The sequence below is a fragment of the Electrophorus electricus genome, chromosome 2 (genome assembly GCF_041902795.1).
Source record: "Electrophorus electricus isolate QZ-2024a chromosome 2, ASM4190279v1, whole genome shotgun sequence".
Lineage (NCBI taxonomy): Eukaryota > Metazoa > Chordata > Actinopteri > Gymnotiformes > Gymnotidae > Electrophorus > Electrophorus electricus.
In genome coordinates this window covers 35,384,919-35,400,208 of record NC_137498.1, presented here as the reverse complement: position 1 = coordinate 35,400,208, position 15,290 = coordinate 35,384,919, and the positions used below count along the sequence as shown (strand labels likewise).

Genomic DNA, 15,290 nt, shown 5'->3' with positions numbered 1-15,290 from the left:
GCTAGCTAGCCTAGCTGCCTGTGTATTCGGTGCTGGTTACTTTAAGAAACACCTCATTAATCAACAAACGTATTTGTATTATACAACGGCACAGACGTCAGTATAGTGCAGCCCCTTAAACAAGCTAGTCAGCTAGCTAACAAGCCAAGACGTTAATGAAATAGCTATGCAGCTATGTGACCAGGCTAATTAAATAGCTAGCTATTGCATTAGAACATTGTTGGTCAATGGTTTTACAGTTAACCAAGGTTAGCTATCTAAAATAGCTCGATATCTATGTCTGACTGAAACCACTTTCCAAACTATTACCCCAGCGCTTGTTCAGGGAGAATGTCTCACAGATGCCCTGCTTTGATATTACCACGGCTCTCAGACTAGCAACCTAGCAAGCTGTTTCAATCACAGTCCACCCTCACTAGTTTCAGGTCTTACCAGATTTGAAGAACGCCGCGATATCGGCTGCCTCCTTAGCCGTATCCTCGGCTCCTTCCCCCGAGCTCATGTTTGTGAAAAACACTACGCAAATATCCAAAAGTAAAAGTTTGTTTATTCCAGGTCACGCTGTATAAAATATATCCGCCCCTATGCTTAACGAAGGATATGACTAGGACGGAAAGGACCACTTTTGTGCTAGTCTAGGGACCATGAGCGATCCTCCATCTTGGATAATACAAGTTAATAGCACACCGGCCGGCAGCCCTTCCGACTGTGTGGTAGTCGGAAAGGAAAGTCATCGAAGATAGCAGGGGGCGTGAACAGATTTCAAAAGCTTCATTAACCCTGTCTCGGTTTTTAATGGTAATGTTTTTATAATCCGATATATACATTTAGGCTGTGCTGATGGTAAAGAATATACATATATATACATATACATATATATATATGTATATACATATATATATGGTAAAGAATATATATATATATATATATATATATATATATATATATATATATATATATATATATATATATAGTAAAGAATATACATATATATACATATACATATATATATGTATATACAGAATATACATATATATATATATGTATGTATATACATATATATATATATATATATATATATATACATTATATATTTATATATATGTATATATATATATATATATATACATATATATATATATATATATACATATATATATGTATACATATATATATATATATACATATATATATATATATATATATATATATATATACATATATATATATATACATATATATATATATACATATATATATATATATATATATATATATACACATATATATATATATATACACATATACATACATACACACATACATGCATCTATAATACACAATCTAAACTGCATACTAGATAGTGTATCCTAGCTAACATCTGGATTTCTTGCATTTAATATTTATATATATATATAAATAAACAGTACACTACTGACATTTCTGACATGGTCATTAAATGCAAGAAATCCAGATGTTAGCTAGGATACACTATCTAGTATGCAGTTTAGATTGTGTATTATAGATGCATGTATGTGTGCCGTATATACGTAATTTGTAAATGTTTGTATAATGTTATATTAATACATTTACACATCTTGAAAAGTTGGCCTAGAAAGTTAAGCCTGTAGCTGTCATTTAATTGTAGTTATTCACAAAGTTTTTGCTCAGTTCACAAATTCTGTAAAGATGACCAGAAATGTTGATTGCTTACAGTCAAATAAAAGAAAATCTATGCGCTTTAGATAAATCAATTTTAACAATTTTAAGTTTTTATTATTTTAAGTTTTTATTGTTCTATTCTTTCTAAATGCCATGAGTTCTCCACTTTCCCTACTCTTTTGTATAGATTAATGAATCCAACTTGTCATACTATTGTGGACAACACAAAATATTATTTTCAAAACTCTGAGTAGTGATAACCTGTAGTTGTGATGGAGGATAGTGAATCAAAATACTTTTGTACAGTTGTGGAACTAGAACTAACAGTAAAAATACAGCTGCAAAATGGTTTTCTGAATTGTGGCTGTAGTCTACATGATTTGTCAGGATTATACTGACTCCTGGTGGATAACTATGTAAACTACATGTTTTCCTATTACAGATTACACATTAATTTTAGGGGCATACCTTGGGATAATGGAACATTTCGCTGAAATATACAAAGTATACATAATGGCTATTTAATATCCTATAGTCACCCAGTTATATCTTGATTTGTAAATCTTTTACTGTGGAAATGAAGCTAGTCTAATTGGACACATCATGCAATAATTAAAAAACCAAGAGTTTTCACACCAGGAACATGCATTTATATGCCCTGATATTGCCTTTCTGCAAAGAGAAACTCTTCTGTTATTGCCTAGGACAAGTTGACTGGAAGTTCACATGCAATAATCCGAGTCCTACAGGGCTCTCAGGTGGAGTCCAGAAGCACCCAGAGACCCAGACAATATTCTCTTCTGAGGATCACTCGCTGATTTTCAAGCAATAAATACTTGTACCTTAAAAAAAAGAATATTTCGGGTGGAGGACTCAAATAAATAGCCTCTACATTAGACAATGTATCACATACACTTGGTGGCGATATAGCTACTCTTGCTGTTTTCAGTCCTCCGCAGAATCCACAGGAGAAGAAACAAATCGAAGAGGTGGAATAAAGACGGTAAGTGCATTATCCAGGTAGCGCGTTAGCTAACGCTAGCTATATGAGAAGACCTCTGATTTTGTTTCAGGTATCTGAAAGCCCGTATGCAAATTCCAATTAATTTATAGGCTGCTTAGCACACAGCGATGGTTTAGGTAGAACTGCAATTTCTCCCGGAAGTTAGCCCAACAGCTAGCTTACACTGGCGAATTTGCCTGATGAAAATTGTTAGCTAGGGTTAGCGAACTAGTTGTTATCTTTTAGCTAGCTAACGTATTTACCTAATAGCAGCTAACTGTTATCTGGCTAGCTAGCTGAGATTTATCAGTGGGTTAATAAATAGACGAATCAGAATGCCCAATCTCGAGTCGCGATGAAAGCATAACCTTACAAACCCTTTCTAATCATAAGGTAAGGATGTCTACTTCGCTAGCTTGCTTGCTAATTGTTGTAATGTATCAGTAGGGAGCTATCCTAGCTGTTAGGCGATGGCTGATCTTCTAACTGTTTACGACGACGACGAGGCAAACACGTTCATCGACTGCACGGTAAATTTCAGTTTCTAGTTTATCCGACGTCTTTATTCACCTGAACGCTCAACAATTACAATATGTGTCTAGTGATGTATCGTTACATACAATATATATGCTAAGCTAACGTGTGTGATTTACAGAGATTGGTGTATTCAAAACTGACATAAATCGATCCGAGACGTTTTATATTTCTTTCTCATATTATTCATCTTTTTAGATTTGTGAAAAAAGACTAAGAGGTGATACTCAATATAAGGTCCATCTGACGACTTTAAAGCATTTCAAGGTATGTATATTTTTGTTACATCTATTTAGCTATCTTAGATACCTGGGCTGGCTGGCTAAGATAGCTAGCTAACCTAGTTTATTTAGCTAGCTAGCTACATAAACTAGATAGATTATCGGTTATTTTATCATTAAATGCCACATTTAGCTAACTTTATAACTATATTAGCTCAATACTATAATTAGTCAATTGTTTCTGGGGTTAAGCAAATACTAAAATTGCATTAATGCTGTTAGCCTGTTTGACTTAAATTATTTTTGGAATAATTTCAGTTTGGAATGTGTGATGTTTAATGTTACTTAAAGGAGCAATCAGTCATTTTTGCAAACAAAGTAGCATACAATATTTATGAAACTGACTTTAAAAAAAACAAACAAACATTTTTCCTCCTAAAGTGCAGCTCACATGAGATGAATAAGATTCCTTTATAGTCCCCAAATGAACCACTTTATGCTCCGTAGAGCAGCTCCCCCACACGTTTAAAATAGATTTAGTACAGAATCTCTGATTCATCCAGGACACTAGATGTCAGCATAACGGCTATTTCATAATGTGAAGAATTATCACTATAAATAATAACTGACTTATTGCTCCTTTAAATGAGCTCTTAGAGGATGTGATTATACCATAGACTGTATATAAAATTGATGGAAAGTCACCATTGTCTACCATTGTGAATTTTTTAAGACACCAAGATTGCTGGTATGTGAGCTGCCATCTTGGATGCGCTTGCGCACTAAATGAAAATTGGAGACGGAGCATGCGCTTTACATTTACATTTATGGCATTTAGCTGACGCTTTTATCCAAAGCAACTTACAATTATGGCTGAATACAACTTGAGTAATTGAGGGTTAAGGGCCTTGATCAGGGGCCCAACAGTGGCAACTTGGAAGTGGTGGGGCTAGAACCTACTGATTACTAATCAACTATCTTAACCACTGAGCTACCACTTCTTCAAACACTGTAAGCGGGTCAGTATCTCCACACAAATCTCAGCCACATTTGTTAGTGCTCGCCCCTCTCTTAATGCTGGGAGCAATCCAACATAACAACATAATGCATTCTTATTCATTAGCTAGTGATCCATGATCAGCAAACATGTCTTCATTTCCATCAACCACATTCTGGAATGAAGCTCTTTATTTCTTCATCACAAAATATCTTGGCAACTTGGCTAGTAAAATATCTCACATTTAATGTTGGCAAGCTAGCTAAATGACCTTACATGAAGCATCTTAATCATGGCTTCCAAATTTACTCCTTCAAGATGAGGTATTTAATAATCACGTATTATTTTTCTGTTAGCTAATTACAGGATGTTGTTCACATTGTTTAATGTAATGTGACATGATAAGCAATGTTTATATTCAACCAGAATTAAAGTTTGGTACCAAGTGCTTCAGTGAAATTGACAGACTAGCTATCTAACAAGGTAGCTAGCTTGCAAGCAAGCAAACTAGCTAAAAAAAAAATCAAGTGAAGCTTATTATAGCTGACGTCAAGTCAACTGCCTCTGTTCACATTTGATCATCAGTATTAGTTGTCAATCAACACAACCAATGTCTGTCAATAACCTAATCGACACACCCCTTTAAGTATAATTAAATAACTTGTATAAAACCCATTCTTCATAAAGAAAATATTGGGGCATATATTAACAAGAGGGGACCTAACGGAATTAACACATCACCATTGCCAAAAAATATTAGGTATATAATTTGAAGTATGTCATTCACTTACATGGGAATGGGCATGGATAAAAGTTGTACTACAGCCAGCCACTAAAGGGCATCAGACACATGGTGGCTTCACTTTTCACCTGCTGTTGTGCAGTCCACTTGTATATACAGTCTATGGTTTATAGTTGTGGATAGGTTCCCTTGATCTGGAGTAAACAAGAAAATTATACATTGTTACATATTAGTCCTGGTTTGTTTAGCTTTCACTCTCCCAAATTTACAACCACCCAAAATAAGTTTTCTTTTTTTTTTCTTTTTTTCTTTTTTTTAAGTATATTTTTCAAGCCAGTCATTAGCACAATGTACCACGTCGGTCTTAATGCACTTATTGGAGTTGTATATACTTGGTTGTATTTTTACCAACTGGAAACACAGCAAGAGGTGGTAAAATTGATGAGTCAAAATGCCACCAGACATTCCTCCTCTGCACATACCAAAGAAGGTACACTGCAAAGAAGACAGCGATTCCGATGCCTGTACCGAATCTTAACTGAAAACATGACTCCGTTCTCTTGCAGCATATTCAATGTTGCATCTTGTGACATCACCTCCTGTTTGTTTCTTTTAGATGCTTTTGGTTCATATTATGTTCATACTTCAACGCACCAGAGTTAGTTTAGAAACGGACCAAGACCTGCCTGCTCAGGCAGTCTCTGCCCATTTATTTGGTGCACACCAGAGTTCTAAAGGAAGCATTCACACTTGCGTTCATTTTAATTGAACCAAAGCTGACAAATATATACTGTCTTGTTTGGATTTAATGCATCATGTCCAGCTTCTTGTTACCCAGTTTGAGTTCATGAATCTTGTCCACCTGCTTGTAATGTTTCCCATTCTCTGGGAAAACTCTTCTACTTGACAAGAATACAACATTTCTCTTTTGCATCCAGTGTTTTTGACTGTTAGTCTGTTTGACTTAAATTAGTGTGTAACACCATTGTGTATAATGCCATAATTTAGTGTTATTGCATTTTAGAACTAGATGCATCTTCTCCAGCTCCTTGTAATCTGCCCAGTTGGATTTCATGTTTCTTGTTCATCTTATTGTAATATTTCAGTTTATTAGTGTCTGGATCCTTAAATAGTACTTCTCTACAAAGTGTCTCCTTGGCAGCATAGTTTATGAATGTCCCTGAAGGCTTATATTATACTTATTGTATGAATGTGAGTATTGGGATCGTCCTCTCTGCAAAACCATAACTGAAGCCTGAAGTATAATCAAATGTATACAGTTTAATACAAACGCTTTACAACATGGTACCATCTGTTGTATATTTGTAGTCTGAGACTTTCCTTGCACTACAATAAATGTTACACTGGAGAAATCACTGCATAGTTGCAGTGTTTGCAAGTTACCTGGCCCTTTGTCTCATGGAGCAATGCCCTTTTTATGGGGCCTGGGGACACTCCATTGAAGAAAAAAAAGGTCTTGGATAAACCTAGAAGATGACAAGTATTTGGATTTTGAACCAAAATAAACAGGCATCCTTGAAAGAAACTGCAGCTTGCCTCCCTACTACATTAAACAATGGACTGTAGTTTTGCAAGGATTGAACATGTCAGTATGTGCTTTATACAAAATGGATCCCTTGGACATTTGTGTACATTATTGGAAAGCTTTTTTTTGTAATGAACATGGCTGAATGATATAATGTGACGTATCCAAGGAAAATTCAGATGCTTTCTGCATTGAAGATGTTGTCACTGTATGTGATAAACATATGGCTCACTGCTAATATGACACATTTAACACTTTCAACATTTTAAACTTTTTTTCTTTTGACACTTCGGATGCCTTTAAAGCTTGATTCACGCAAACTGTGTGCCTTTTGGTTATGATTAAAATTAAATCTCTAGGTTTACTGAAGGCAGGAGGTGAGCATAGAATTAAGGCTCCCTACCTTGCATTATGCCTTCAGTGGTCTTTGGTACTGTTGTCATTCTCCATGACCTCATTCGTTCTATTTCTGAAACTTTAAAATTGTTACAACTTGTGGATTTGCTGAAATGCATGGGTCCAGTCTCACTTCCCAGAGTGCACTGTACCAGTCTTACCCTTCAGTTTTTGGAAATGGAGATACAAGCATATGTCAACATGTCCAACAAAACACAAACTGACCACTAATACTATCATAGTGTAATCTTTGCTCAGACACTTGAGCAAAAGTGAAACCTACTCACTTTTCCACTTGTCTGTATATCTTTGCAAGTACCTAGAACAAGGAAGCATGGATCTGGCTTTATGATTGGACTTGTTTGCAATGTTATCTTAAATGATTTGTCACCAGCATCATTCCTTTCACTTCTTCACTGTGCCCTCAAGATTAGGGACAGAAGTTCATTTGTAATTCCAGCTTCAAAAATGAAATAAGTCGAGGCTCATTATGCCTCACACATTGACACTCCCCAAATCCCTTTTACATAAAGGACAATGTAAGTGTTGCTTTTAACCTCTGTTTTTCTATTTGAGGGAAACTTTTTAAGGTCTGATGGATTGTTACCTGCTTAATCACCTGTACCTGTTTTTCCTTCATGCTTTGGTTTAAACCCTGTAAAGAGGGAAGAAGGCCTAGCTTCTAATGGTAAGTTGTTTTCTTTGTGTTAAGATATCTTTGATCAATTATACCATTAATTAATATTCTCATGATCATAATTGTGTTCTATTTGAAACTGCACAGAAATCAACTTATTTTGAATTTTGATGTCAGTATAAATAAACAAATAAATAAATAATACATTTTTGTATTTAGCGATTTACAAAGCAATTTATATATTGATTTCCAGCTTCTCTTAAAATTTCTGATGCACAAAGTCTTTTAAAGCAGGACAGATTTGGGCAAAGTACTCCAAGTACTCTAATTTATTCTTATACTTCATCAACATTTAATTTAAAACTTTAATATTTTACTAAATAAGAATTCTAAATGGTTTAGCAATTCATTTTAACCTGGCAAAAAAAGACTATGTTGAATGAATGCAAAACCTGTTGATTTAATTTTCTATGTTATTTGCAAACAATGTGTTTCACACTATCGTGATTAATATTTGTCTTAATTACCTTCAAAATATTTGAAAAATATTTTTTTAAAAATTAAAAATAATTACTTGGAGAAGAATACATTACTTTGGAAACAATAACTAGACATTTTCTACCTTCATAAAAATCTTGTTGGTGGTCTACTTTACATTAATTCACTGTACTGTTTTTATTTACTGCATATATCTGTGTTCTTTAATAGCACAGTAGCAGATTAAAGATTTGAATAATTAGGGATTCTTTTTTAACATTTCTGGTCACGCAAATAGAATAGTTCAGTGTCGCAGGTATGGCTGTTTTTGTTTTCAAACCTACATTTTTCCCAGTGTTGATCATAATCATCCCATGCCCGCTGTTTGATAACCACAAGCTCGGTAGGGTGAGTGCTAATATGTTGTACTTCCTTTTTCTGTGTGGATCCTTTCTGCTCACAGCATCAGAGAACAGCTGAAAGCACTTGGTGGAGAGGGCTAAGTGCTTACTTCAGTTTAAGTTAACTGAAAGTTGTCTTTGATAGACTGGTGTCATCAAGAAAAGGGGAACAAAAGCCATCTTTCCCATCCAATAAGAGTAAGGCATGTTGCACTCTCATAGACTACTGGCTTTATGAGACTGTGACATCACTGGGATTCAAACCCCTGTAACAGTTTGAGCTGCTTGTAAACTTACATTCCAGGAGTATAATCTACATATTGAACAAGGCAGTTCTGAATCAAACCACTTGTGTTGGTTCTAATCATGCTGCTTTTGAAGCTGATCTTGGAAAACATCAGTGGCTTGAACTATGCTTAGAAATTTGTCTTTCAGTATGTTTTTGGCCGATGTGGCCATCTGATTTCTGTGAGTTTCATGGAGATAAATGTTTCCAGCAGTGCAAGCCAGTCAGCTAATATGCCATCAACAATTTCAGACAATCTTGCCATGCTAACACTCTGTGCCATGTTATCAAGACAAAGCTGACCTTCCTCAGATGGAACAAAAGGCCAACTACATTTCTGGAGGCTACTAGCATGGTCTTACGTCAAGTTCTACTTGACAGATTCCTGTGTTTGGGTTTGCTTCTACACAAGACCTTCAGCGTGGTTAAAGACATTGGTTAGATAAATATTGGTTAAATAATTCTCGCTCAGTTAGTATATCCTATCAAAATTAGGACCTAGGAGTTTTTGTGAGAAGCATAGTCTCTCGTCCAAAGTGGCTGAGCAAAAATACCCTGACAGGTAGTGCCAAGGTGCTGAGATTCATTTGTAATGCACAGGACCCCTGTTTTCCCATGTGGCATGTCGCCATACTCACAATGTTGACAGCCCTGTTGTTTTGCTGCCATTATACCCAGCATAGTAAACTTCTGGAAACTGTTCGTTAACTTTTACTCTTGGTCAAATGGAATAGCTTTTTTTTGTTTCATGACATGGAACGATGACATTTCAAAATGGAGTGTTTTATTTAATTTTTTTTTTGTATTTTTTTGTCTGTCAGAAAATCAAGGATACTTTCTTTTCTTTTTTCTTTTTTTTACATTTCTTGGCCAAGGTTTTCCATGCAAAATTGTCAAGAACCAGTCATTTTCTGCAATTAAAACCAAAGCTTTGGACTGTATTGCTTGAAGACCATTATTGATTACTTTGCTGGAGACTGAAGACGCTGACACAACAAAGAACTAATCATATTTTAGTTTGTAAGGATTGTTAACGTGTGATATTCTCTGAAAACCGAGATCTTTAGGTTGTTTATTCAGTGATGTATATCTAGACCTTTTTGTAAACATGTCACTTGATGTGAGATTTACATCAAGTAAACATAAAGGCAGAGAATATCCACTAGAATGCCTCTCTGATGTATAGTTTTGCTTAACTGATTTGTTATGATTTTGATAGGCCTCATCCCTAAGCCACCACCACTGCCAGAATGGACTGATATCAAACAGTACTTGAAATATCTGGACCTTGATGAGCCCATTATTGGTAAGGAAGCACCGAAGCCTATGCTAATGCTATCTGTTTTTGTGATTTAAAAAAAGGAACAAAAAGTACTAAATACAGCTCATTTTGTGAATTCAATTGTACCCAATGTCTATAATATAATAAAACCCATCATCTCAAGTTCAGTGCTTCAGTAACTATACTGTGCAAATGCTGTGTCCACATAGGACTTAGTGCCTTAGTACAAGAGGAAGATTCTGTCTCAGATGATGGGAAAGTCCTACTGAGGTACAGATGTAGAATGTGTGCAGTAGAGATGGACCTCTATAGCATGGCCACTCATGTGGTAGGCCTTAAACATCGTCAGAAGTACCTGGTGAGATTGGGCTACTTTCTCTCTTCACTTTATTGTGGCTGAGGATGAAAAGATTTAAATTATGTTATAAACCTCTTTATTTTGCATTTTGAGCCCCAGGATATAATCAAGCATCGACAATCAGTCTTACTTTTGTTCAAACAAAGAAGCAGTAATGGGTCTCATGACGCACATCTTTTTTTCAGGAACTGAAGAGACCTGACTTGGTGACATGGCAGAACAATTCACAGAAACAGCCGGGTCTTGTTGCAAGGGCTAAGGCCGCAGTGGTAGAGAAGCAAGAGGGATGGGGAACTCCAGTTGTACGTCCTACACGTCGCCTAATTACTGTTTTCCAGCTGTGATGACCTTAATATTTTTATATATATATATATATATATATGTATGTATATGTATGTGTGTGTGTGTGTGTGTATATAAAAATTTGTATGTTCAAAAGTTGCCATAGTTGGTCAGAGAGACAAAACGTGTCTCAGTAACGGTGTTGGTGTTCCTTTCTTTACTTCAGCCACTTAGCCGACCAAAAGAAGTCAGAAGCCTCAGGAAGGACAATCAAGGTATTTTAAACCATCCTATACTGTCCTGCTTGTTACTTTTTCACTCTAATTTTCTTTATTTGTTCATTTACTTGTTTCTTTTTATGCCTGAATTATAAGGACATTATTATTATGCATGATGTTAATACTACAGGCTATAGAACAACTGAAATCTGTTGGTCTGATACCCATGAAATGCCCTATCCTGGGCAAGATAGGAGGGAAAAACCTCCACCAGCTGAAGTTGCTTGTAGATCGTACTTGGAGGATGACACTCTTGGAAGGCACTCTCGTTATCGTGAGGATAACACATATGATGGGTCCTACAGAGCCAACATCACTCATCTGCGATTCCATCCAGAGGATGACAGGTGTGAAATACCATACTCTAAAAATGGCAGACAAAGATCTTACCGAGATGACTCGCACACTGAAAGTATTTACCTGAAAGAGGACAATAATTTAAGGTCTTACACAGAGGACAGTGGTCGAAGTTATGTTGACAAGCCTGCTACAAGCTCTAATTATGAGTGCTGGGATGAATGCTACCGAGAAGTTAGTCCCAACAGACGGCAGTTCACAAGCAGAGACGCGCAAGAAGATTTCTATCATGGCAATGTTCCAAAAAAACAATCAACTGACATTGATCTACGTGTGAGCGGGGCAGCTCGGCACCCAGTGGAAATGGACCTGGATCAGGAGAACGAACAGATGTACACATCACATGAGGGAAGAGGATCTGGCATGGATGAAATGGAAAGGCCGGACAGAAACCTCCAGTATGCAGGGAAGGAGTGGGAAAATTTCCAAACTGTGGAAAGAACAAGGGTGGGATATTTTGAGGTACAAACCCATCCTCAAAGAGCCAGAGACGCTGTGGCAAACTACCCTCAGGAATCAGTGCCTGCAAAAAGGAAAAGAAAGAGCAGGTTCTCAGATGCCACGCCTTTAGAAATGGCACTTGCACAAAAGGGGTGAGGACACATTTACTATCATTCCTCAAGAAGTGTTTCAGTAGGCAGCAAGAATATATGCATTATTTTAAGGCATTTCACTTATTTTTACTCCAGAATTGCTGTAATGTTTTTATTAGACATCTCAAGTAATTAATGTATTTTTCAGGCAAATTGAAGACCTGCTTCGGAAAACAAAAAAGAGAGGCGTAATAATTCCCACAAACCTCGAGGTAGTCCTGTGGGACACTGTGTCAACAGTAATGAAACACACATGCACAGAAACTGAGCAGTTTATGGTTGGCGGGGGGGAGGGGGTAGTATTAAAATTGATGCTTTTTCTCTTAATTTTCATTTAATTGTAGGACATCCAAATTGAAAATGATGAAGAGGCTAACTTCTTAAAGGAAAAGTTATGTACTCTTCTGAAAGAGTTCCAAGCAAATAAAGCCCAACGCACTGAGGTAGGAACTGAATCAATTTAATTTAAGAACTTAAATCTTATTTTAATCTTGTGCATTCTAAATGCCTCCTGTGACCCCCATCAGCAAAAGAACCAGGCCTCTCACAGCACCAGAGACTATAATTACATGAGTGACGCTCGAGTGGAGCAACGCAGAGAAAGGCCAGAAGCAAGACATTTCGAGGCCCGAGGTCATCTGGAGCCTGCTAGATATCATGAGTCTGCTAGAGATTATCAAGACTCAAGAAGTTGCAAGGATAATGCCACTAATATGCGGGAGACATGGCAGTTTGAAGAACACCCCAGAGCTTTTCAAGACCGCAGACACGTTCAGGATATCAGGAGATATGGAAAAGACACTCTTCCAGAGTTTACAAGACATGAACGTGATCCTAGAGAGCAGGACTCAAGACATTTTGAAGATGGGGTTTCCAGGCAAGGTTTTGAACACAGTCCCAGAGATTTTCAACTTGCAGGACATGTTAAAGAGTCCAGAAGCATTAAAAACGCAAGGCACACCAGAGGTACTGAAGAAGCTATAAGTTATGCAAAATATGAAAGAGTTACACTAGAACCAAGACATCATATCACAGAGGGAGTGAGAAGAGCAGCTGAGGAAAGATATTGTGGAGGTGAATTCAGACCATCTCAGCACAGCTTTGAATGGGATCCCAATAGGGGGGGTTCTGCTGAGCGATCTGAAGATGTCAAGTCTTATCTTCCAGATAATGAACGGAGAGGTTACCGAAGAGGTAAACTGATAAATAATTCTACATCTTTTAGGTGTCTATTTAAAGTCAGCTTTATTGTTAATATTTTATATAAATAGTAGAAACTAAAGCAAATCTGCTCAGGAGATGACACAAAACAAGAAATTAAACAGTTGCCCACATCTTTCTCTTTCTTTCCTTTTTAAAGTGAGTCTTTGGGATTCCAAGTCACTGATGGAGGAAGAGAAGGTGCGTGCTGACAGCCAAACAACAAGAGCACGTTATCAGCGTGGTGGGGACCTCTATGACCCCTTTCATCCGTCATCTTCTCCACCCAAGGAAGTAGCAAACTCCTCCAGTCTCGAGAAGCTTGCCTCCACTCTTCTGGAACTTATGGCACGCAATTCAAATTAAACGGACTCTTGGTGTGTTCAGAAATAGTGCATTGCATAATTATACTGCTTTAATAATTCCATATTTGCATTTGTTGTGTTTGTTAGCTTAGCAGAGGTTCTCAGTGGAGATGACAGCTTTGTGTATTTTTGTTTTATGCTAATGCTAGGTGTAATGAAATAGTGGTAATAAACCATTTTCTTCTGCTGGGTTCTGTACTGAGTTTGGATTGGCAACTTTTAGGACAATATTAGTGTTTAAATACATTACTAAATACATTGTCCAAATTCAGAATACTACATTTTATGATATTAAGTATCCTTAATTTCAGATAACTGATCAAAGCATAATTGCTACTTACACTTGGGGAAAAGGCAGAATTACTGACCCCTAGCGGTAAATATATGTAAATATTCTCACCATAACACGTATTTTGAGCAACGGTTTGTTTGGGGGGGGGGGGGTTTTTGTTTGTTTTGTTTTTTGATATTATTACTATTTTTTTACTTCAGCATGTTTAGTATGTGCAGCATATTCTCTAGGTACTAAAATGAAGAGGTAAAATAATCCAAACCTGTCTCCTGTTGTGCTTTACACTTGCATACAAGGCAGCTAGTTATGGTTATGAAGTAAGACAATTTGTGTAAATATATCATGCATATATCTTACACCTTTTAAGATGTTACCCTGGCATGCTACTTCTGGAAGTTTGTTTGGTAAACAGAATAACTCAACAAAGTGACAGGTTTGTTTAACTACAAAAATTGGTATTTGAGTAAAGAGTGCCTTTGGTTAAATAGATTTTTTCCTTTATATTCTCATGTAAATATGGTAGTTTTTTACATTTTATTTCCATTTTTAAAAACTGAAGAGGAAAAAAAACACTACAAAATAACTGATATGGACTCAGATTATAAGAAAATTAAGGATTTTAAAAAATACCTGGGAACTGATATGTTCTGAAAGTATGTGTTGCTAAGCATTTTGTGTTGTTTCGATATCCCTACACTCTTCTGTTATTCTAGCAGTGATGCTAATAAGACATGTTAAGCAAAAATTACAATTTACCATAGTGGTATACACACTGGACACATTTGTAACACAAATGCTTTCCATGGACAGCTGTTCAGCTGGGGAAGCTGACAGAACATCATGGACTCATTTACGTTTTAACAAGGACACAAATTCTATATGTAGACTGTTCATTCTTAATAGGTAAGAGTGAAGACTTGTGGGATTTTTTTAATACCAACAGACAGAAATAAATGCTATTTCCCAAAACACAATTTGTGTAACAAAGCGATTAATAGTTGACATTCATCAAACTTAAAGTTTGGTTTATTTGTCACATACATAGTCATACACAGTATAACTCGCAGTGAAATAGTTGTACTACCTTTAGGCCTGCCTGTACTGTGGTTTAATGGAGGAATAGTAATGCTGTAGACTATAAAATCACAAATTATATTTCAAATGATAATGTAAAAGATTGTTCTTCATGCACTGAATTAGTTCTAAAATAATATTCGAGATCAATGAACATGGAACAGTTACTGTGAGATTCACTAATTTAAAACAAGGTGTAGATGATTATTTATGGGCCGCTAAATCCTTTAAAATTCCAAGTGAAATGAGAAGCAGCATAATTATACCCTACAATAAACTATACTAATGTAAATATAATTCATATAAT

At 36.2% G+C, this 15,290-nt stretch overlaps 2 protein-coding genes across 13 annotated transcripts in view; one reads left to right on the top strand and one right to left on the bottom strand.

Moving 5' to 3' along the window:
* Positions 1-705, bottom strand: part of trioa (trio Rho guanine nucleotide exchange factor a) — a 71,894-nt gene extending 71,189 nt beyond the window's left edge. For all 5 annotated transcript variants that reach the window (XM_027012064.3, XM_027012065.3, XM_081701251.1 and 2 more), the window contains exon 1: positions 433-705. In XM_027012064.3, coding sequence (XP_026867865.2) covers positions 433-502 — 70 coding nt within the window. In that variant the 5' untranslated portion in view covers positions 503-705. The remainder of the gene's footprint in view (positions 1-432) is intronic.
* Positions 706-2,510: 1,805 nt separating this feature from the next.
* si:ch211-13c6.2 (uncharacterized) lies at positions 2,511-14,170 on the top strand. 8 transcript variants are annotated; one of them, XM_035529220.2, is made up of 13 exons: positions 2,511-2,665; positions 3,113-3,195; positions 3,398-3,466; positions 7,765-7,789; positions 10,122-10,208; positions 10,394-10,542; positions 10,728-10,844; positions 11,051-11,099; positions 11,233-12,052; positions 12,201-12,264; positions 12,397-12,495; positions 12,580-13,246; positions 13,413-14,170. In XM_035529220.2, the coding sequence occupies exons 2-13, from the start codon at positions 3,136-3,138 to the stop codon at positions 13,616-13,618; spliced, it is 2,412 nt and encodes an 803-aa protein (XP_035385113.1). In that variant the 5' UTR covers positions 2,511-2,665; positions 3,113-3,135; the 3' UTR covers positions 13,619-14,170. The 8 variants fall into 8 exon arrangements, with proteins under 8 accessions (XP_035385113.1, XP_035385109.1, XP_035385111.1 ...); XM_035529216.2 differs by having other exon boundaries at positions 12,201-12,291; XM_035529218.2 differs by having other exon boundaries at positions 2,537-2,665; positions 3,110-3,195; positions 12,201-12,291.
* Positions 14,171-15,290: the final 1,120 nt, after the last annotated feature.